Source organism: Petromyzon marinus, chromosome 7, assembly GCF_048934315.1.
Source record: "Petromyzon marinus isolate PM22_M1 ecotype Great Lakes invasive population chromosome 7, UKy_Petmar_22M1.pri1.0, whole genome shotgun sequence".
NCBI classification, from domain to species: Eukaryota; Metazoa; Chordata; class Hyperoartia; order Petromyzontiformes; family Petromyzontidae; genus Petromyzon; species Petromyzon marinus.
In genome coordinates this window covers 14166616-14191018 of record NC_133673.1, presented here as the reverse complement: position 1 = coordinate 14191018, position 24403 = coordinate 14166616, and the positions used below count along the sequence as shown (strand labels likewise).

General features: G+C 48.0%; 1 protein-coding gene across 11 annotated transcripts in view; it reads left to right on the top strand.

Annotated features, from left to right (window-relative positions):
- Nucleotides 1–23540, top strand: part of LOC116940025 (diacylglycerol kinase iota-like) — a 299404-nt gene extending 275864 nt beyond the window's left edge. For all 11 annotated transcript variants that reach the window (XM_032949255.2, XM_032949257.2, XM_032949258.2 and 8 more), the window contains 7 exons: nucleotides 190–312; nucleotides 12059–12084; nucleotides 12225–12262; nucleotides 12887–13007; nucleotides 14966–15002; nucleotides 15897–15996; nucleotides 19477–23540. In XM_032949255.2, coding sequence (XP_032805146.1) covers nucleotides 190–312; nucleotides 12059–12084; nucleotides 12225–12262; nucleotides 12887–13007; nucleotides 14966–15002; nucleotides 15897–15996; nucleotides 19477–19593 — 562 coding nt within the window. In that variant the 3' untranslated portion in view covers nucleotides 19594–23540. The remainder of the gene's footprint in view (nucleotides 1–189; nucleotides 313–12058; nucleotides 12085–12224; nucleotides 12263–12886; nucleotides 13008–14965; nucleotides 15003–15896; nucleotides 15997–19476) is intronic.
- The last annotated feature ends 863 nt before the right edge of the window (nucleotides 23541–24403 follow it).

Here is a 24403-nt window from a genome sequence, read left to right as displayed (position 1 = left end):
CCTCCCCGCCTATATCAAAAACAAACTGACTTACACGGTGAGGTATGGTCAAATAACCCCCATGAATCAAAAGGCGTGGGGATGCCTTAGTTCAGCAGGGGGCGGGGGGTTTGATCGTGGCTGCCGATAACCTGATCCGTAATTGTGACGACGGCGAGGATGACGATGTTCCATTTGCTTGACCTGCAGGCCGGAGGGAGCAGTCGCTGCGGAGGATGCAGGTGACCGATTGGAGGGAGCTGCATCCGCTGGTGACCAATTGGTGCCCAGGTGCCTCCCGGAGAACTCCTCCCACGTTCAGGCGCCTCCCGTGTACGTCACCTCGCACGCTCACAGCACGGTCGTTGGGAATGCCGCGCACGCACGCGCACTCACACATTATCCCCCATTGGTAAGCTTCGTTTTTGCTGCCACAGGTATGCAGGCGGTGGGAACAACCAGACTCAAACCTGCTGAGCTTATGAGATCCGACGAGATCTGGAACATTCCCCGGGTGATTTTTGTAATGGGCATTCGGAGAGGTTAGTCTCTTCGAAATCACTGCCGGGGTGGTTGGCTCAGCCCGTCATCGCCGTCGTGGAGTCGATTCCATGACATCAACAATGGATCTCGCTGTGGTTGGACATTGTCAGTCGCTCCTTGGGGTTCCTTTTCCTACCTGCCGTCGAGAACAAATTGGCTGCAATTTAATGGAGGTAACAACCGGGAAGCCGAAACGATCTCCACATTTGTTTCAACAGGAGTTTGGCATTTAAGATAACTTGCCCTTAACCCTCCATATTTTTCTTTTTTTTTTTTTACTTTTACCCGACCACCCACTTCGCCCCCAGTTGAACCGATCGCGGTGTTTCGCCCCGGGGGCGGGCGGGCGAGCGAGCGGGCGATCGTTTTTTTGCTCGGGACTCCGCGGCGACGTCCTCCTTGTTCGCCCGGCACGGCAGATGTGGCCCCCCTTTCAGAATTGCCCCCCGCAGAGTTGGGGCTGAGGTGGGGTGGTGTGCGGGGGTGGGGGGGAACAGCGGTGGCCGAGCTGAAAACCGCCGGGAATCGGCGTGGCCACGGGCGCCGCCCGCTGCCATCGGTCACCGGCGGGGTGGGTTGGGGGGGACTGCCGCCGGCTCGCTCGGCAGCCGCCGACGTGAACGTTATTACGGTGAAGTGTGGTCAAATCTGGATCGACTCTCTGCCATGCGAATGAAGAGGCGTGGCTTTCAGCATCGACGGTTGGGGGGCGGGGGGACGAGTGGTTGGGGTGTGCCACCCGATCTTGTTCAAGCTTCTCCGGGTGCATACTCTTTGGTTCTATTCGGTAAAGTCACGAATAGAACCAAAGAGTATGGATCCTTGCAGTCACGAAAGCTTCAAATTTAGAATCTTCTCCGGGTGGTTGTGGTGTTCAATAGAGAGGTCGAGTGTGTGTGTGTCGGTGCTCTCATATGTGTACTTGTGTACGTACTTATATAACAGAAATCTCTATGCCAAGTGCATAGACTATACTGTATATATATACTATTATTGTATTACACTTGGAGATAGAAAGAAAATCATACGGATTGGGAAGGAAATGGAAATTGGGGACATGGTAAGCAAGTGGGTTTAATGGACCATGGGCGAGTCTGGTCACAGAATGGCAGCCGAAGGAGGCAATGCGCGCCCAAGAGATGCGATTAGATCCACAGTCATACAGAAACGAGATGGATAGCGGCATTGCAATTTCGCGTGGGGTGGTGACAGCGTGGGGCGGCAGTGGATAAAGCATCGCTGGTAATGGTGATCGTGATGTTGATAATGTCTAAGGTGATTTTGGGGATGCGAAAGTAACATTGTACATAGACTCCCCGCCCCTTTGTCCCTGTTGTGACTATTTTACAAAAGTTACCTGGGTATGCGACTTTCAATGTCATCTTAAGCAATGCATCGGTATTGACAGACTTGTGTCATCTCAGCCGAAGGAGCTGTAAATATGATTTTCGTTGCTTAGACTTTGCTGAGCGGCATCGCGTGAGCTGAACATCGTCGCGTTGGCGACAACCATCGCGATGCCGTGCGCGCGCCAGCGGCGTTGCTTTCTCGCGAAGCTAGCGGCCTCGCGAGCGCTCTACGCGCTACGTGCACCACGCATTATTTACTCGTGGAACGCTCTCTCCCCCCGGAGCTCTCGCCAGCCGGTGACAAGATCGATGGCTGTGGATGGGAATCCGAGATTGGCGGCTCAGGGCCGAGGGCCGCGGCTCGTTGTGGCACGGCCGAGGCCACCCGGCCGGACCGTCCTCGCGTTGCCGGGCGTGCCAGGCGTGCCAGGCGCGCCGGGCAAGGGGGAGCGATTCCGAGCGTCGATGCTCTGTGACAGTAGCTGGATTGATGGCCTTGGCTGCTCCGTCCGTCCGTCCGCCGCTTGATTTTGTTGCCTCGTCACGTCTGCGTTTGCACTTGAGCCGAGGGGAGAGAGGGGCTCCGTTTGGAAGGCGTGACGCCGGCGTGGCAGATGGCCCGAGACTTCGAGCGATTACCCGACTTCATTCATTTTTCACCGCGCGCTTCATTTCAACTTTTTCGAGGGGAATGTTCTGCTGAGAAAGGGGCACAACTGCAGATGCAGCCATCTGTCTCCGCTGGAGCAGGTGGTATTGCTGCATTTTTTAATCATGTCATTATAATTTTATCTTACAATTCTATTCCGTGTTATTCCAGTGGTGGATGGGAATGCTTTATTATCTAAAGAATATATACAGTATTTTTTACCAACAAATGTGAAATGCTGTAACATGCTGGGAGAGCAAAATTACACTTTAATAACCTGGACTATATGTTATCAGCTTTTTCCAGATTGTTCACTGCGTACTTTTCTTCAAATTAAAAATTTTACATTCACCTCCGCTCTCCTCTGTTAATGATGGATTGTAATTGCGTGATCGTGCAGATGAAGAGGGAAATTAATTGTGGTGCAGGTGTGTTTTCTTTATCAGGTGAAACAGCTGCTTGTAGACTCAATCTGTTGGCAGTGCAGTCTCTCCCGATATGTGCAACACGAGAGATTTGGAAGGCATCAGTCTGCCTGCAGTCGTGCAACCCGTCCTGCACACAAGTCAAGCTGGCACCGTTTGTCATGTGAATTTGGGGTATTACAAACGGATAACAAATTCACATTGGTGGCCATCAAACTTGAATTCCAAACACAAAGCAGGCAATTATTTTCCGTGGGCAAAAGCAGGGGTAGAGAAAGAGCGGAGAGGCAATTAAAATACTACGCTTCGACTTTATACATGATATTTGTGCCCATAACGCATTTCAGCAACGTGGGCTATTGCTTCGTCGATTAATATTGATTCCTATGGTTGCGGTACATGCATCATATCTTGATTGTAACCTGCTAATTGAAACAGCGGGGAAAGATCCTTACATTGCTTCAACTCTGTCCACCCAGCTGCGTAAACAGGTGCGCCGCAGTTAGTCGTTAGGCAGGACGCGTGTGGTGGGATGGAAAGTCGTGGTTAACCCCCGCCACTTCTGAGACGGCTGGCGTAGGAGAGTAAGCAATGCACAAATCCCTGTCGAGGGGATCTCCGGGGCTCTTATCGAGTGGAGGAGCTTCCGCCGTGAGTGGCGTTAAGAGAAGAATTGACGGGCTGTGCCTTCACTCTTTATGACGCCGAAACATTAAAATGTCTTCTTAAATTTGAATTGGGACGACGAGTTGCGACCGTTCGTGGAATCGGGGCGGTTGTGAATCGGTGAATCCGGTGCTGCTGCACCAGCTGGGCAGGACGGCAGTTAACAGACATTCTTCTGAAATGCCTGTGGGCTATGTTCGTGATTCTCGAGGATGCACCATATGCGCGTCTTCGTTGCGGTTTTCCGGATATGCCTGACCACGTGGTGAGCTGCAGATGCTTAAATTCAGCAAATACATTCCCCCAGCTTGAGTACGTGGAAAAATGCTGAGTCTCCACAGCTCACTGGCACTGACGGATGACTGTGAGTTCAGAGAAGGGTAGTTGCTCATTGTGCTTTTAATAATTTACTGCTGCCATCCACATGGCTAAACAGTTGCCTTTTATTTTTAGCCTTTTGAAGCACGATTTATTCAATTGAGAAAAATATTTAGTGGGATATTGAGTTACTTGAACAGCACGCTTGATGATGTTTTTAACAAAGAAGAAGAAGAAGAAGAAGAAAAAAAGCACGAGTTATTTCCAATATGTACTTCAGTTTCAAAGTTAAAAATGTGTCGAGACTGGTTACGTACTTTTTAAATTCATCAACAGTGTTGTCACTTGAATGCAGTCGGTCATGGGATCTCATGACCGACTGCATTCTGGGTGAAATGAGGGAGTTCCTGTCGCACCCTATCCTAATAGCGTGCGGTTTTAGATGCTGAACGTTCCACGTGGACTGCTGTCACCTACATTGTGGCGGCTGTATTAGGAGTGTTTGCGGTTGGATTTATAGACCGTTGAAATGCAGCTGCATCTCGCCATGCTGTGCAGAACAGTGGACATTTTATCGGGAGAAAGAGTCATTCAGTCAAAGGCAGAGGGGGGAAAAGGCATGTCTTGAATAGGGGTGGGGAATTGACAGCATGGACGGCTGGGGGAAAGCAGCAGAGGAGAATGAGCGACCTCCCACTAAGCAAAAGTGGGCTGGGAAATGTTACAGAAAGCCTTGGTTGCTGGAGCGGAGAATGCATGGAGGGGAGTAGAGTGAGATGAGGAGAGAGAGATAGGAGAGCGCATGGAGGTGAGGAGAGTGAGATGAGCGGTAGGAGAGTATTTGGAGGGAAGGAGTTCAAGATGAGAAGGGAGAGAGGTAGGCAGGGGACGGGTGCTTGGAGGAAATTGAATATGCTGATTAGTCCAATCTTGAAAGTTGTTTTGGGCTGGATTTAGTGCCAGTGGGAAATACGATGTGAGTATTGCAGTGATGAGGTCACGTTTACGAGTGAGTTTAGAGATGAGGGATTTGGGACGAGCGTGAAGGAGATCATTTGCTGTCGTCCAGTCGGGATGTGATGAGCTCAGGTCTCTAGGTTCATAGTACGACACGCTACCCAACAGCAACATGTATTCTAATTGTTAAACATACGTTGTTAGAAAGCATTTGGAATGCAGGTATTGTGAGCTTGAAAAATCGATAATTATAATCAATGAATGGATGTGCCATTATTCCCTCGAGTGTGAGCTTCCCAGCGAAATAAAGGGTAAACTTTAAATTCTGGCTCCTGGTACTTGTATAACTTACGCTAGGTCATAAAGTTTAAAACCGGCGAGACGTTCCCACCGTTTCTTTGTCTGCTTTTTTTTTCTCCACGGAAGTGTAAATTAGGAAGCTTTGTTGTCGAGAGAGATTTTTTTGTCTTCCTCTCTCGAAACGAGCGAGTGTGCAGATGCAGGGCCGCGCTGAGTTTGTGTTTCACTGCAAGCGCCTCCAACCTGGCCCTTGCATATATATACACATACATATATGTCTAGTGTGCACCGTACGTGAGTTGAGATTGCGCTTTCTGCCCCGTTTAAATGTGGTCACACTCCATCGGAGCTCCTCGGGCAAACTCAGAGCTGGCTCACCCCACTCCCCCACCCCCCTTTTGCTTGAGTTCGATGTTTTGCCCTGGGACTCTTTTTCACAAAATGTTCCTTTTTTAATCTACTCAAAAAGATTTCAGAATTATTGGCTAAACATCGTCAAAATCAAAATTGGCTAATGTTTAGAACAATGAAAAGCTACTTGCTTGTAAGTTGGGAATAGATGTTGTTTATGAAATTCACCCTCACTGAGTCAACTTTATCTGTCGAGTTGACAAATTTTCTGCCTTTCTTTTACATTCAATTAAACCGAAATGCATTCCACCTCCAACCACTGAGAGACGGCATTAAAGTCTCATTTATGGAACACTTACCATTTTTTTGTTTCAGCAAGCGTAGTAAATTCTACGATGCTCATTTTTCTTTTTTTGCTGAGGACGTTCTTTGGACCGAAACTGTTTAGCGTCACTGGAGTATCATTTGCAACCTTTATTATGCCAGGAATGGGACGGGTGATAGAACACACGCACCCTGAATGCATTAGGCCAATTCGTTGCGGCGGCAGGGAATGCGGAGGGACTCCCCCCCCCCCACCAAGTTACGAGCACGGGGTGGGGGGGATGCAGCTACACTGGACGTGGGCGGTTGTCCCACAAGTGGCGAATGGGGTCCTGTGGTTGTTATTTTTTTTTACAATTGTAGATGAAAAATATATATAACAGGGATCATTTTTAAGCTATGGCACTTAAACCGAGGCCGGAGAAGTAGGAGTTCTTCCATAATAGAGGTTTTTTGGGTTAGATCGTGTAAATATTAATGTCGTTAAACCCGCCACCACTGGACATAGCCGATTAGTAAGGTTTGTCACGTAAACAAAACATGCCATTTGGTTACTAGTACAGCGCACCGGTGTGTTGGACAGTAAACCCACAACATTTACAATTCGAGTACTGTGTCGTTTCGCCAGTAATTACAACTGGCATCATCAGGCGACAGCCAGAGTTGTGGAATTCTTCATACTTTGGTGACCGCTGTCAATACTGTGTATAGCCAATGTTGTTTTTGGCTGGCCATCGAACAAGGACTGGTCACTGCGTCGCGCACTTTCAGATGCATTTCTGGGGCCGTCTGGAACGCTCTTCCTTACGATGTTAGGAAGCCACTGGAGCTGTGTACTTTTAAACAATCCAGATTGAAAACGAATTTCTTTAGAATCGCTTTTTGTGTTTAGTTTGTCGTCATTCCTCCGATTGGCACGGTTGGCTCCGTATGGTGCGAAATAAGTTGAACAATGCTTAGTTTAAGATTTACAGACAAGGTCGGAGAAGTTGCACCCCCTAACCTCATCATGGACAAGAGGAGGTCGACCGCACCAAAATTGTATTCGGGGCTTAATTTGTTTGGGAATATTTTCTAGGGTTCCCCAAACTTCCTAGATCCCCAACAGGAGGTCGGGCATGGACATCTTTTTTTTTCTGGAGCTCAGCCCTGAACAGCTCCAGCATCAAATTAAGCCATAACTATATGAAATCCACACGACTAGCGGCTGCTCACTCGGGTGCCGAGTTTCCCGCTTGCATACAAACCGTGTGTTTAACTCTACCCCGTGAACGGCATAATCAGCATTTTAGACGTCTCCTCGCAGGAGGGGAGGGAAAACGCTGACCCTGCAAAGCTAAACATGTCGTGGGTGTCTGGACACTGACGACACCCACGGTAGCGCAACGCAAGTTGGGCCTGGCAACGTCGCGCTCGCTCGCCCTCTCTCCGTCTCTGGCTCTCCGCGGGAGTTTTGGTTTATTACCAAGCTATCCGAGGCAGGCTTTCTGCGTATTGTTACACCGTGACAGTTTAACGGGCGTCCTTAAGCTCCGTAACTGCATTGGAATTTTTTCCTGCAAAAGCTGCGTTTTTTTTATTTTAAAGCCCCTCCCATACGTCCACACCGTATCGCTGGTACCCGTCGATCGTTGGTGGTATACACCGGCGGCTGTTGGCGTGCAGACAGAGAAGCTTCAGCCAAGAGACTTATGGTCTGGAACGCGCACCAAAATGCGCAGCCGTTGAATACAATACGCGTTTAATCGTCCCCCTAAGCAGAATAAATTATCAGTCGTAGTTTTCTTGCTGTTAGGAAAATGAATAACGCCGATATGCCTTTTTTTTTCCTGTCTTAAAGGATTTAAGTTGGCATTGGTCCATATTTCAGCGGAGTAAATTATTTATCATGCGATGCGTGATGGATTAATGCTGTAATTGCTATAAATATAAAACGTTGCACGGTATTGAAATGTACGTTGAGGTTACGTTTATTAGTCTGTGGTGGCACGCACATTTTTGTAGTTCTATACAAACATTACTGGGAACAACAGCTCATCATTTCCCCAGAGTTTATAGTTTGCCAAGGTTTACACAACAGCATCTCGGTATAACATTCTTTGTTTAACTAAAGCGTTTTTTTTGTTAGTTATTCATGTTAAATAAAAACATAATTAGCTCCACTTGCATCATTAGAGCTCGTGCTGCCCATTTGAATGTGCGTTGTTGGTAATGCGTTGGCCATTGACTGTCCTCGGTTTACACAGACTCAAAGTTAATTAAGCTAACACAACTGGAAAAGGAATCCCACTGCATGTAAGTAAATTGCATTACGGGGCACCTGCGACCCGTGACCCAGGTCAGCTTTCCAATCAGTTACCAGTTTGTTTTACCACTGAGCTGGGGAGTCAGGGTGGAGGGGGGGGCAAAGTGGTGGGGTGGGGTTTGGGGGGGGGGGCGCAATGGGCAGGGAGGGTAGGTGGGGGGTAGGTGGAGAGGTAGGTGGGGGAGGTAGGTGGAGCGAAGGTGGGGGGTAGGTTGGGGATAGATGGGGGGTAGGTGGGGGGTAGGTGGGGGGGAGCTGGTGGGGAGGTGGAGGTAGGTGGGGAAGGAGAAGCACTTTGCTACATTTCAACACCTCCCGCACGTGCGCTGCTGCCTGCCGGTGTAATGTTTCAAACAACACACAGAAACATGTACAAACATCGCATGGCCTTTGTGCCTTTTGAAACAACCACAGTCAGGCTCTGAAGAACTCCACTGTGGTCCTCTTAGGTTACCATAAAAAAAACATTTTTTTAGAAAATGTGACCGTCAGCAGCAGTGATACAGCGATAGACAACCGTAGACTAGTTTTGTCCTTACTAGGACTCATCAGAACAGTGCAGTCATCAATGCTCACTGTGGTGTAATGGTTAGCGCGCCGGATTTGCAATCCAGAAGTCGCTGGTTCACTCCGATCTCCGCCGCGCTGGGCCTGAAACAGTGGGACGGTTTACTCTCCGTCCACCCGGCACGCTACGAAAGGACGCGACTGCGGTCCGTCAATAACCGGCAGGTCGTGCGTGAAAGGAGTAAAGTGTGCCTACTAAGCCCCCCAGCCTTTTCCAAGACCACGCTTGCACGTTGGTCAATTGCCCTCCAGAGGGATTTTCTTGAGCTCGCTTTCGTGGGGGCCCTTTCGACCAGCGGTGCCACGAGCGAGAGATCGCAGAGCGCGCACCTCCTACCCTTTTGCACGTGGGCACCCTGCCCATGTGGAGGCTCTGCTCTGTGCAGGGCTGCTGATGGCCTTAGAGCCAGGCAGTTCCCGTTCATTGTAAGTTATCGATTGCTCGACCCAATTGTCGTTATTATTATTATTATTTTTGGTTCGATCGCTCGACTAATCGGATTACACGTAGAGTGACGGGGGACTAAGGGGTCCCCGTGGCCTGTTCCCGTTCGTGTGCGCCGGCGCAGTGCCGCCACCGGCGTCGTCGGCCGCGTCACGACGGACGTGGCCGGGAGGGGGGTTTCCTGCCTTCGGGAGGCAGGACGTGGTGGGGGGAGGGGAGGGGGCAAACGCCTTTCTTCGCAAGAGGCTCGAGGAATCGACCGTGAAAAATAAATGGTCGATTGCACTTTTTAGTCATTAATCGACGAGGAAAAGCAGCAACTGGGTTCTCAAGGATACCGAGTTGATGGTCTCAATCTGGTCAATTACCCCACAACAAAACCATCAGCTTAAAAAAATAAAAAGGTCGCTTATTTCTGCTAAAATCTAGCCGTGAATATTAAGTGACAATCTCATAGTGGTGTGTGTGTGTGTGGGGGAAAATGCGCCCCCTGTTGTGTAAAGATTTGTAAAAAGGTCACTTGAAGGGTTTTTCAGAAGAGGTTCTTGGAAAATATTTTAACGCAGCCGTTCTCAGATGCGTGCGAGTCTGCGCTCCTCTGCAAGACTTCCGGAAGGGTTCTTTGGCCTCGATCGTGCGCCACGAATAAAGTCGTGGAAAAAATATGCATTTTTCTAAATTCGTGATTTGGTATAACATCTTAAATCCTTTAGTCCAGAGGTAAGGGCATTCTATAAAAAAAAACATAAAGCGGGGGGGGGGGGGAAATACTCATAGACACGCCATCTGCCTCTGCTGCAGACAGATAGGTCACTTGGAATGTTTTATTCTGTAGCCAAATTAAGAGTTCTGTTTCCTTAACCTTCCAAATCACCTTTGGCAATGAATGCATGACAAAAAAAAACGCAATCCAAAAAGTCTATTCAAAACAAACTGGATGTTACTAAGTGTCTGTGGTCCTCTGCTCCTGGCCCAACTTGTACAGCACGCACATCCAGCATACAGAGAGGCAGTATCTGAAAGTAATCCTCCGACACTTGATAAATTCTCGCCACTTGGTCGACCCAAGTGGAATTAGCTGGAAGGGAATAAAATTAAAAGAATCCCCACAGAGTCATGTAAGTGAGATTGTCTCAGGCTACGCATGAGCTGAGAAACCTCCAAACTCGAAATATATATTTTTAATCCTCATGACCCTTTTGGTGCCGCAGCTGCTCTTTGCTCGGTTGATACTGAATGCCCTGTATTTTTTGGGGGTGGGGAACGAGAGGTTGGCGGGAGTGTGGCCGGTCGGTGGTGGGAGGGGTGGGTTCGTGATTTCCTTTGCCAAAAATTCCTGGCAAGAGAGTATTTTGGTACGTTCAATTTTGACCGAGTTGAGCGGATTTGGAAGGTTCGAATTAAAGAGTTAAAGCTGTGGAGAGACAGACAGACGCCCTGGTCTGAGCCATAATTCTTTTGTAAATCGAGTACGTGCGTACGAAGAATCGCGTGGAGCGCAGCGCGTTGCGATCGGGTTACACATCTGGTTTTCGCTCCGTGAAATTTCCAGGGCTAGCACTCGGGTTCCGTCAGGCCATGGGTTGAAGCGCTTATAATGAATCGTGAAATGTGGGGGCCGAGAGTAAATATCATTGTAGCTAATTGTGGCCTTTGCAGTAATTGCAGTGGTAATAATTTGGTCGTTTCTCCCAAATAACTTAACACTGTAATTACGTCTCGTGAATTGAATGTATGGAATTCGGGGTTTTACTTTTTTTTTCTCCCAAAAAAGCTTTTAATTTGAAATGCAATTTGGAAGGTGTCACTGCGAGTTGTATTGAAATAATTAACTTATAAATGTCACGGAATCCGAGCCGGCAGAAAATGAGGGGGCATTGTCCTCAGGTTGACTTTTGAGGGTTCCGCACAATCGCCCCCACAACCGATTGAGATTTTTCTCCCGCGCAGTTAACCGGCCCACGCGCGTGCGCGCCTGAATATTAAAAGCTGAGGCGCGTACGCCCGAGTTTGTCGCGAATCGGTATCGGCGCTCTGTTAATCGCCGCGCTTTCCTGGAAATGTGCGAAGAGAGGCCGCCGGATCGGGGCCACGCGGCGCCAGACGATGCCGCGAGCACGCCTAAACAAGCACGGGCCCCATTTTCCAGCGGCTCAAGGTTCATTAACCGTCTCCGAGTTGAATGGAGGTCGAGGCGGGGAGTGCGAGCGGGCGGGGGGAGGGGGAGGCTGAGCGCGAGGGAAGCCCAACCGTTGGCCCCCCTTTACACATGCAGATTCGCGTCGGGATCGCGAGCGTGCGAGTGTGGCTTAAAGTGCACGCGCTTCGAGGCTCTCTCCCGTTTTTGGACGCCAGATTAATAGCACTCTACGTCTCCTTGGAAACGCACGAAAAAATTGGGCTTTAAGAGCCCACGCTTTCAGCTTGATTTTTGAGTTCCACTTCAAGCCTTTTTGGTGTCATCCATTGTGCCAATCTTACTGTTTTTATGTCAATCCACCCCTGAACCTCCCCCCCCCCACCCCAATGGGAAAAAAATACCGCAGAGTCGTTTGTGGTTGTTGTTCCTGTTGCTGCTGGCTTTGTGTGACGTTTGTGCCGGTTGTCAATGTTTACACAATGCCCTCTTGATGCATTATTTTTCTTTACATTTGTTTTGGATTTTGCATTGATTATGTATACAGATAGGTTACTTATCTATCAGCATGGCACAGCAGCTGTAGGCTTCACCGATTTCATGATAGATTTGCGCAGTGCAGAGTTGAAATCGTTTAAAATTGAATATTGCGGTTTGCGTTGTGAAAATTCCTAATTGACCATCAGAAAGATACCTGTTGCTACATCTTGTTAACTCGTGTTTTTGTTACTCTTTGGTTCTAGGATTACATTCTCTTCTGAAGATTCGGGTAAGACTCTCGTTTGGAAACATACACATTTGCCTTCGAACATGATGTTTCATAATCCGTTTCGTAAAACTGTGTTTTTTGTACTCAATGTTATTTCTTTCCATCCTTCGCACACCTCTCCCCCCGCCACCACGGTGCAGGTATCATGTCCGCCGCGAGGATAGGCGACTATGAAAAGGTACGCCGTCACCTTTTTGTTCGACTGACACGACACACGTAGCTTGTACGCACGTAGCACTGGAGGCAAGGGTTGGTGGATCGCACAGATGTTGTGAGACTCCCTTCCTCTGCCTAGGTACCATACCCTGGCTCGCCAGGAGAACGCAATATTGAAAATGTGAACTCTTATCCATTCCATCTGTGTGGGAGAGAGCGTTGCCGCCACTTGCATACTCTTTGGTTTTTTCAGTAAAGTCACGTAGGTAAAATCAATTTTGCTGTGACGGTTTCCACCTGAAGACAGAAGCTTGTGTTGCCTCCGAAACGTCGTGATTTTATTTAGTTGTTTTCATTTATTTTATTTTACCTACGTGACTTTACCGAAAAAACCAAAGAGTATGAATCCTCGCAGTCACTTAAGCTTCAAATTTAGAACATCTTCATACGTAGAGGACTGCAGAGCTTGGGCAATTGTTGGCGTCGGTTCAACCCATGGGTTGCCTTTACCGCCTGTCTGTGGTTCCTCCCCGTGCCTCGTGAGTCATTCTGTCATCGAGATTAAGCTCCTGCGAGCTCGCGAGTCGTCGCCCCGCCGTGTCCCTGGTCCATCGGTGCCAGCGTCTCTCTCCTGTCTGAACGACAGTTCCTCAACGCCTACAAGAGTGGCGAGGCCATGCTGACGACGGACTCGGCCGGCTGGACGGTGTTGCATCACGCGGCGAGCCTCGGGCACAAGGATCTGGTCCGGTTCATCCTGAGCGGTGGTAAAAGTTAAATGAATAAAAAGCAGCGACAGCGACAGACTCCGCGAGCACACATTTCCGGACCCTGTCTCTTCAGAGTCGTAGTCTTCCTTCTGCAGTTGTTGGAATGTTTTTATTCCACCTCGGTTTTTTAAAATTCTATTCTATTCTTCATTCTCTGGAGCGAGGTAGGAGAATAGATTATGCCTAACAGAGAAAGTGACAGGGCCTTTCGTTGAAGTCTGAATAATTCACAAGCGGCGCCTTCGTCTGCCCTGAACATTTTCCATGGCAAAGGCTGTTTTATCTCTCCCCTTGTGGTCTCGTGTGATCCGGAGCATCTTTATCGTCCTCTCTCATTACCTTTCCCTCTTCCTGTATCGCGTTTCCTCGTCGCTTGCCTTCGCAGCTGTAGATCTCGTTTGGGCCCTATGTTCGTTTCCGTTTCTCTGTGCCTCCGTGACATTTTCTGTTCCAATAATTTCTGCACATTTTCTTTCCACCACCCCCCCCCCCCTACAAAAGAGCGAAGGGGCCCCTGGGCAGTTTTGTTCCTCTCCAATCACCCCCCCCCTCCTCACCAACCCTCTTTGGTGGCCTAAATAAAAGCCAGATCAGGAGCCGCTAGATCAGGCTCTCGTGGGATACACGATCACAATGCCGCAGACGTGAATGGGTTGGGGGGGGGTTGTTGGGGGGGGGGGTTGTTGGGGGGGGGGCGGTGAGGGAGGGGTTGGCACGGGAGGCACGTCTGCGGGAGGGGCCCTAACTGGCAGGTAGAATCGGAGAGATTAAAGGCAGCAGGTCAAAGAAAGAATGTCGCAAGCGATCCGTCAGCGTCCCGGCAAAACTGTCCGGGCCGTTTCGCTGCCTCGCGCTTCCTCCAGCGAGGTTCTTGTTAATTTAACTTGGGGGAGGGGGGGGGGTCCGTCCCCGTCGTCGCTCAAAATTGTTTTGGCAGACGAAGGTAATCCTGGAAATAAAGCGGTGTTTGTTTTTGTTCAGTTCTCTCTGCTCGGCGCTTCATTCCACAGTGGCTTAGCCGAGGTACCCCGCCGCCACCGCCTCGTCTTAATCTCTCTCTACTTGTTCTGTTAAAGTCCCGCCACAATTTTGGAAAATTATTCGCAGCTCGTATGAGGATGAGGATTTGCTTTTTAATAAATGTTTAATCACGGCTCGGTATTGTGTTACCTCAAAAAACGCGTCTCTATTCTATCCCGTTAGTTTGAAATATTATTTTTAAATGGTATTATTTCAAGTATATTATTTTAATTATACCACAATTAATATTATGGTTACTTATCAAAAAGTCCCTGTTTAAACAAACCTCTGGAAATCCTGTGAGAAGTGGAAAACATTGTTGCGAGTTATGGTAGAACGAATGCCATGCATATGAATGTCTATTACCTCATTAACTCATTAAGATGGTCACATGACTTACTACCTCATTAAGATGTCACGTGACCAGGTATGCCTATTTAATGGCAAACCCTATCGGGGGCCCAGTACAATGAATACCTCCGGGAATATATGGCTGCCTGAACCTATTCTTTGTGCTGCACAAGTATATTTGTGCCTCACTGTCATTGTTGAAAAAAAAAACACGTTGGCCTTACAATAATTGATGTGTGCTTCTGTGTCTCTACAAGGGGAACAGTAGGCGCTGTTTGCTACGAAGTGATGGTAACGTCACCACGACACTTGTGCCAAGCTAGAGGCACTTAGAGGCCACGTAAAGTTTGCAAGGCTCGCTGGCAGGAGGTCACAGGACAGACCGAGGTGTTATGGGTTGACTGACTGAGATGAATGGCTAAAACGTGCTACATTTTAGCCGTTTCCTGCACCTCCGATTAACACGGTTGGCTACGTACGGTGCGAAAGAAGTTCAACATATGTACATACGTACATAGCCATCTGGCGACGAACGAGCATCGATCCATGATCGGAACACAACAAACCTTTTTATCTGTTTCTAGGCCCGTCAGAGCTGTTGGACATGGCTGACACGGAAACGTAAGTCAATCGACCGCATTGCGCAGAACAAGACACGAATGGGTGCAATTATCATACCACCCCCCGGTGTAATATTTAAATTCACGGCCTTTAAGCTGAAACACGGTTTCCCCATCCTTGTCCATCAAAATCATCAGCGCAGTAATTGAACGGCGGTTATTGTATTTTGTTAGATAACGGTAATTGGTCTTCCGTTCATTACCGTCAGCAGATTGATGTCGCGACGACGACGACGGGCTTTGTGGTCTGTCGCCCCGTTCCTTTTCAAGCCACAGCGTGAACGTGGCTTCGCTGTCGAGGCCAGGGATGAGAAACCTTTCCCCTGCGGGGAGGGCTGCAGTAGACTTGCAAGTCGTGTCCATACGAGAGGGCCCTTGCGGCGACAGAAGCGACTGTGAACGTGCTAAAATTAGAAATGGCTTGTGTGTGCCAGATCGAAAATATTGCCCTCTAGTACCCGATTAGTGTGGCTGAGATGCTTTAAGTGATAAATAAATAGAGTTTTCTGAGTGGTAGCCCTCATGTGACCCCGGGGGCAGTGTGTGATGCAGTCGCGGGCCACAATCACTCCCGTGAGCCGTATATTCACCAACTCCTGGACTAGGCCTTGTCCAGGCCATGTGCTAAGTGTCATGCATGTGTGGGTGTGTGTACACCTATCCATCCCACCACTGTCTTACCACTTTTTACAAACACTCTGTATCCATGTTTCTCTCTCTCTCTGTACAGAATCATAACCTTTGATTATCCTGGAGAAATCCTATGAGCTATGAAGCTCTTTCTCACATATGTCCAGTAGGGGCACCAGGTCAACAAATTTCAACAACACTCATTCCCTGCCCCTCACTCCCCCACCGCACCCCCCTTTTCCCCATTCTCCCCTTCTCCCGGCAGTGGTGAAACGGCTCTGCACAAGGCGGCTGCCCTCCACCACCGGACAATCTGCTACTACCTGGTGGAAAAGGGTGCCTCGCTCATGAAGACAGACTTGCAGGTGCGGCTCTTACCATCAGCGGTCATTTACTGAGCATGGAACGATTCGGTTACCCCCCCACCTCCCCCCCTGCTCTCGCCGCTTGGTGAATGGTCGTGGTTCCGCATTGCGAGTCAGCGTTTGTAGAATCGATTGTTTCTCGTTGCGGTGAATGCAGTGCGCCAAGTGGCTGGAGCGATCACGTGAACCAATTGCGTGTACAATTCAGATGTATGTGTACAGTCCTTTATCAGTGCACCTCCGATTAGCGCAGTTGGCGACGTGTGGTGCGAAAGAAGTTCAACATACATACGTATGTACAATGCACTGTTGGATAAAGGCCTCCTTAATGTAGACCGTTTAACCATACTTCACCATGCTGGTCAGTGCAGCATGGTGAAGTCGGGCAGTTGGACCAGGACTGATTCAGATATCGCTCGTGACTGATGTTAGCCATGGCCAATGAATTTAACCCGGATCGCCAGGTTTATCGCACAGTTGCACTAACCAACCCCTTTTGAAGCCTTATTTGAAACTAAATGTCACTGATGCCACTTATAGTTTATAACGTGCATACGATTAAAAACAGAAAAGTGTAAATATTTCCTGAGGAGGACCAGCTGGCCCGAAAGAGATGGGGTTTTTTTTTTTTACGTACACATCCATTTTATTTCTTTGTTATGAACTTGTGCACGATCTGCTGAATTGGCAAAAACCTTCAGGTCCGGCACGTGAGGCAGAGTGTTTTTTTTCCCCCGCCGAGCCGAAGCGGCGGCCGCGGACGCGAGGCGACGACGCGCATTGCTCCCGACGGGTTTAAAAGCATCACCAACTCACGAGCCAGGCCAGGCGACGGCTCCACCGTGAATTGACGCGGACGACCCCGGCCCGGGCGTCGTCCGCCACCAGCGGGGTGACGTCACAACCCGACCCAAGTGCGCCCGCTACCTCCGTCCAGCGGCAAAAAAAAAGACACCGGCGCTCACCTCTTGCGGGCCCGCGCCGAATCCGGCACTCGTTTTCTTTTTTTGCCGTCGACCAAAAATGTCTCCCCGGTGGGAGCCCGATCGGGCCGTATATCTCTGAAGCTGAGCGCCGTCGAGCGCCGTCGAGCCTGGTCAGTACTTGCGTGACATGGGAGACTGCTTGAATGTGCATGCTGTTGTAGAGGCCCAGGCTAAGAAGCGGACGGGAAATGGCAGTGCAGCGACACGATTTCCTGAATCTGTCTTTGCGCAGCTTTGAGTGTTAGCTCCTCGTGTGCGTTGGGTTTTGTTTCTGCAGGCCCTAAAATGTTCTCCCACATGAACCCAAGCGCTTGTTAAAGGAAAGAGCCAGACAGCCAGATGCAGGACCCTCTTGAAAAAAATTCCTTGTGATTCATTGAGACGATCTTGCTGCAAAGAATGGGCATTGTGAATGCTATTTTAATTGATGGTGGAGTATTTTAAACCTCTGATAGGATAATTACATCGCTGTAAGAAATACCTACACCTGTGCGCCCAGCTGCTATTCGAATTGATTACTGCAATTTATACCATTTATAAAATTACAGTACTCAAAATGCCGAATTAAATCATTACGCCCAAAAGCCCAAGAGGATCTAAGTAACCTATTGCTCGCATTAAAGTCGTGGTCTTGAAGCTAATAGACTGTGAAATTAAAAAACATGACACAGGGAATACGAACCGAACAAATTGAAAACAAATGTGACCTGCCTGGAGAAAAGGCTGAAACAACTTCCTGTCTGAAAATTCTAGCAAATCCGGCGTGACAACAATGCAATGGGGCTTTATGTCATTCTGCAGCGCTGCAGTTGTGCGTTTTCCACACGTGTATGTATTGCATATTACGTGTTCGCTGAACGCTCTGTAAAGGCGATTCACCATTCCTGTATGGGACAATGTTGAACGAACCATTGTGAGGTTTTTTTTTGTTTGGCAAGACAAACGAAAGTGCAACAGAGAAGTTGAGATATAACATTTAACCGTAAGTTCCCACGAATGAATGTACCCTGGGGCGACGATCGAATGGACAGGTCTTGATCTCGTTGAATGCGCACGAGGGTGGAAAATGACATCGACAGATGTGGCTCTACATGGGGTAGAGGTGGGGGGGGGGAGGCATTGGACACAGTTCAGCGATCACACATCGTCACTCTCCCCGTCGTCTGAAAGTTCAAGCAATCTCTCAAAAAGTCAAAGTGATTTGCTGCTCAAATGAGCACCGAGGCAAGTCCTCGTCTCCCGTTTGCAGCCCTGAGCCACTCGTGGAGATTCCACATTTCTAGGACGGGTGGGAGAGTCTTTCCGTAGGACAGCCGCTGTGGAATTCCCCACACAATCGTACTCATTATATCGACCCCCAAAGGGATGATAGGATGAGGCAACCCCCCCCCGCCTCCCTCCGCTCAACCAGAATTTGAACTCTCAACCTTCCGATAGCGGGCCGCTTGCTCTACCGCTGAGCCATCCGGCCGGATTGAAGCAATCCTGACTGGAACTTTGGTGGGTGTTTTATGTCGGCAATGTTAAACGAATTACGTCGTTAGACATCCATCTGCAGCTGATGTTGAGCTGTCGAAAATGGCTTGAGACGTTTCATATTTCCCCCAGTGAAATATGTATTTGCCTAACCTTGACACAATGATGTAATAGAATCAATATGTACCAATGGTTTGTTGAATAACCATAAGTAATTACGTTAAATATGTAGTTGTGAAAGTTTTTTTTTTTACATGGCCAGTTGACCCGCGGGGAAATCGGAGCACCGAGCTGGCACTGCCGAGAACCTGAGTTCGAATCCAGGCCTCATCCACCCTTGATAATACCGGGTTCTTAAGTGTTGCGAGCTGATGGTCGCAGTGTTGTCACCAATGACTGCACACACACACACACAACATCATGTCAATCTTTTTTTAAAATATATTTTAACATTCCTATGGCCGAATTTCACCCCCATGTGAATAAAAGGTATTTATTGGCTGACATGTGATGGTCAATCTTTGCAGGGCATATTTAGATAACGCCTGCCCCTAGTCTGTATCGAGTTATTTTGACAAGAGCTCAGAAGCAGTTCTGAGACATCATCTACTGGAGTCGTTCTCTGACACACGGTGATGCACTGCAGAGTTCCAAATTTTTATATTTTTACGTCTCGTGGAATGATGCCCATAGCGCAATAAAAAATACAATTGTTAGAAGAGCACATTATTTTTAAACTATAAAACGATATATTTGTTGTTCTTTTGCATAAACAAAGAATAAAACTTTGGAGACTGGTGACAGTGTGCAGAAGCAGATGCTGAATGTCCCTGGATAAATAAGGGCATTAGTATGATTATGATCGTCCGTATCTTTTCGTCAACACTGTAATAACGCAGAAGCAGTGGGCCCTCTTTTAGCAATGTAAAAACTGCGCCCTCCTCCCCCACCGCCGTGTCGTTACGATGGTTTGTAATTCTCCGTGGCGTTTTGTTTCTGCTTCCATACCGCCTGCTAGGGTAACACGCCGCAGCACAAGGCTCAAGAGGCCGGAGACCCGGAGCTGGCCGCCTACCTGGAGAACAGACAACACTACCAGATGATCGTGCGTGAGGACCAGGAGACGGCCGTATAGCCGGCGGCCGGTGCCGCTCTCGCGAGGACGGACGTTCTCCATGATTTTTTTTCCACGATTGGGCGGGAAAGGAGGCTGACGTTTTATTCAGAAAACGAGTGTATGTTACAGAGCGACGACGCGAGCGTTGGGTATAATGAGACGCATGTTAAAGGGGAGCTGATTTAAAAAAAAAAAAATTTAAAGTTTACATGTTGCACTCTGCGGTAGAATGGAAAATTCACTCTTCGACTCTCCCCCCCTGGAATCATATTTTAAAATGGTGATGCAAAGGCTCTGATGAGGATAATAATAATGATGGATGATGTGACTAGTTTATTTTTTAAACGAAGATTTAAACAATTTCCTCTTTTTACAGCAGCTTTTATTGATGAAATGTTGTATTTTTTATTGCTATGGCGACGGAAGTGAAAACAAAAATGACAAGAGCAGCGTATAGAATGTCAGTTCTCTTAAATCTCTCAGCATTTGTCGACAAAGTTTTGTTACAATATTCAGTGGCTTTTTTAAATTGCTTCGATATTTATGTTTTCCTGGTGTAAAGTTACATTCGAGTAGGCTAATTATGGTGTCATTATTTATAATAATAAAGAATGAAACGATTATTTTTTTTTAGGTGATAATTTTTAGATCGATTTTACAGTCATTCTCTACCTTGTGAAGTTACAGGAAGTGCGTTCGCTATGGTTTCGCACATCGCCTTTCAGGTATAGTTGAAGGATATATAATGTATTTCTCTTTGCCATAGCTACTGGTGTACGCTTTGGTGTAAGAACGTTTGGGACCAGATTTATCAAAGGTCTCCATTGTATAGTGTGTTGCACCCATGTACATTTTTAAAGAGTGGATTCACTTTTTAAATCTTAGCTTCTCGTCAATGCACATCTTCACTCGTTTTCTTTTAGATGTCTCTACGATTGATCCATGTCAATTTTTGGTTTGAAATCAAACGGTAAGTTATTGTTTTACATCAGAGAAGGAGAGAGAGGAGGGAAGAAAAAAAACCCCAACACACTTTGAGAGAACTCATTGTGCAAGGTGAACGTCTCGCTGCCCTGCAGTGGTAGCCAGGAGCAATGTAAGTCAAACATTGGGTTTCTGGTGGTAAACTCATCTGCCCGGAGGAATCCAGGAGGCGCGCGGCTGGATGCCCAGGGCAGAATAACACACGGGAGGGAGGTAGGGGGGGTTCCTTATTCATGACAAAAATAACATACTCATTGTGGAGCCCTCTTTTGTGTGAGGGCCAGGGAAAATGTCTCCACGTCCTCGCCCGCCCGCCGACCCTCTCCTCGATGGGGCCCTGGTGACAAAGGTGCCGTGGAAGACACTGAATTCTGTCAAGTCCTCAGGTGCTTTTTTTTTGCCGGCTCTTTAAACGCACGCCACACTGGGCCAAAGACCATTCATACACCTGGGACGCTTTTCTGGCAATCTTAGAAGCCAAATCGTCACCGGCAGTGCACTTACTAATTAACAACTATAGCAACTTGGTACAGCATGGCAGAGAGTGGCAATGTTTCTGAGTTTATTTGAGGAGTGTGTTTAGTGAATAGAAAAAAAAAATTCGCCTACAGAGCACACAACCTAGGATTATCATGTGACCTCTGTGTGAGATGTGATTGGAAGTTGCCCACTGGGGATCCGCAATCAGATTTATCCATAATTGGGCAACTATTTTTTTGTTTTACAATGCGATGCAGCAAACCATTGCCAGTGATGATTTTGCTGTCAAATATTGCCCATAAATTGCCTTCGCGTATTATGATTGTTTAGGCTTTATTCTGACGCTCAATTTGTGCTGTGGTTAATTTCAATTAATTTCCAAAAGGGCACGGAAGGAGGGTTCTGGTGATCGTGTTGTGTCCAAATGTGTGACCTTGAGTACAGCGAGGTGTCGCTGCGATGGGGCTTAACATGTGGGAGCCCTTTGCTTTTACTCGGCTTGGGAAATCCAAGCAGATGGACGGAGCCCAATTTTCGTGGACTAGCGTCCATCACTACCGGCATTTTAAACATTGCAGTGACATGTTTATTCTCCTTTGTTGTCGTCATTGCCTTAAGTTGATTGGTGCATATTTAACTGCATATAACTATACACGCTGTCATTGGTTTTTTTGGGACTTTTCACGCATATTTTGGGGTTTGTGTCCTTGGGCGAGTGGTGAGTTAGGCGGTGCACGGGCGTCCACGGCTGAACAGAATTCAAGTTTGTAAAAGTAATTCCTAAAGAAAAAAAAGAGAGCTACAGCTGGGAGGGAGGCATGCTCCACCCTGCACTCGTGCCAGTAGCACCGTCGTTACCACTCTCCGCAAGGCTTTGTTCCCCGCGATGTCGCCGTCTCGAGATCGCCGAATTGAGTCGTCGAGCGAACGATGAGCGAGCGACGTCGCTCTTCGGCGAGCCCACGGCTTCCCTCCCCCCCCCCCCCTCGAATCGACTCTCGGTTCCGTCGGATTCTCAATTGATGTTTTATTTTTATTTCAACGCGGATAAACCTAACGGCATCACGTAAACAAAAATGTTAATTTAGAGCGAGCAGTTTGCGTCGTAGGTGGGACGGGGATGGGGGGCGAGCGAGCGGGCGGGCGGGCGGGCGTGAGACAAGAGCGGTTTCTATGAGGTATTTCGTTGGATTGTGAAAAGCGACTGGCTTGCGGCGACCAGAGAGATCGACACCAAATCCAACGCCAGCTCCGTTGAGTTTGCTAACGTTGCTTCGTCCGCGGGTTAGCGTCGTGTCAACACGTCTGATTTCTCGTTTACATTTAGCCTTCGGTTGCACATCATTCCCGCTCCTTGTGTTCCGCATTAACACTCCCGGCTAAATGATTGTTGGACTGCATGCCCGATCATTGACGCAAACCACCTATGGTGGCCTTTCTCTCCACCACCCTCCCCCTAGCGCAATGACTTTTTTTCTTTTAAACATCCATGTTAAGTGTTTTCTTTTTATTTTATATGTGGTGCAATACGAAATGATTGCAGCTCTGTGGGCAGAGATTAAATGATATGGAGGAAAACAAAAAGTGGCTGTGTGTTTGCTGACTCGTTGGCAAGCCTGTCTGGCATCTGCCCCGTCTCACTCCCCTCTCCTCCGCACTCAAAGCTCCAGTTGTGCATTCGAGTTTTGATTCGAAATCGCCCGCGTGTTTCTCTCACTCGGGGGTTGCAGTGCCGACCGCAGCTGGCTGTCGGCAACAGGGCTCCAGGGGAACTGACGATCGCCGACGTTAGGAGAGAAACGACTGCGATGTCGCTACTTACCCCCGATTAGCACGGTTGGCTGCGTGCGGGTTTCGAAATAAGTTTGGCGTACGAACATGAAACGTGCGTAACAAATGAGGAGAGTTAGTAGAGTGCACGATCTGTCCCTTCTCCGGGGTAGGAGGAAGAAATGCGTGCAACAACAAAAAAAAGTGTTTGCAAAAGAACCATTGATATTTCTAGTTGTTTTTATTTCGAGTGTGAGGAGGAGGAGGAAAAATATATTGGGTTAGCACTTTTTTTCTAAAAGGTCGAAATTACCAAATGTTGAGGGGTGTTTTTGTATCTACTTGTAAATGCCAGTGGAATGTATTTAATGATGTTATAGTTGACTATTGACAGAAATGTTAGATTTATTCTGGGGATACTCTTAATATTCCATTTTATAAATGTGCGATTGACATTTCTGGTGGCAAATATCACCAAGGCATGGGCCAGGGCCTCGATGTTGATTTTCTTATATCCAGGAAATTTTAAGTGAATAGAAAATATTCTTAATCGTAATTCACAATACACATCCATAAACAAATAATTATCAAATGAAGGTTCGTTTTTTTTCAATTGCAATTGCGCGTCTTTTCCACGGACTGTAGCTTACCACTCAATATTGTTAATTGTGTTGTGACAACCAGTGAATTTAATAACAAAGGCCCTAAGGCTGCACAGATGTCAACCAAAACCGTCGGCTCAATGAATCACTTTGACTTTGTCGAGTCTTAATCGTGAAGCAGCAACCTAGTAAGCATGGAACGTTAGGCCAACGTTGCCTCAACGCTGCCTCGACGTTGCCTCAACATTGATCCAACAGCTCCCCAATGACACGCAAACGTTAGCCCGACGTTGCACGTTTACTGGGAAGAATGCTAATGGATGTAATCTGTTGGAACCGCTTCAAGCACTGGGGCTAAGCCTTTTCACATGACGTGTTAAGTGGCAGCATTTATTTTGACCTATTGGGAAAAGTGCCCCCACATTAATGGACTCTCCTCTGCCTATTTATAGGCAAAGCCGACTGCTGACCCCCTGCCATTCTGGATTTCGTGAGCGATCAACTCAGCGGTGGCTGCTCCTTGCTTCTGTGGAGCTCACAATGCCGACGATTGTGTGGCTGATGCGCTGTTTAGATGTTGACAAAAATGGCAATCGGCAAAGATAGGTCAGTTTTGTTATCGTCAGCCATTGCTGGATTAAGGCCTCCCCACACTGCCACCGTTCGCTCACGGTCCCTTGTTGCGAAAGTCTTATCTCGCTCCTGTACATCAGCTGATCTGTGCACTCCGTCTTCCGTGGTGGTCGTCCTCTTGGGTGATGTCTCTACTTTGGCTGCATTGTGTCGTCAGTCTCATGTATCGGCCATCATTCCTTCTCGTAATAATAGATCTTGCCCTTTCCCACTGACTTGCCCGAGCAGTCATTATGTCTCCAATGTGAGTTTCGTCCCTGATCCACGTGCTCCTCTTTCTAACTCTCAGGTCAACTCTACGCTTGCATCTCTGCCGTGAGGTTGCCACACTTAGCATTTTTGTTCCGTTCTTATTTGTC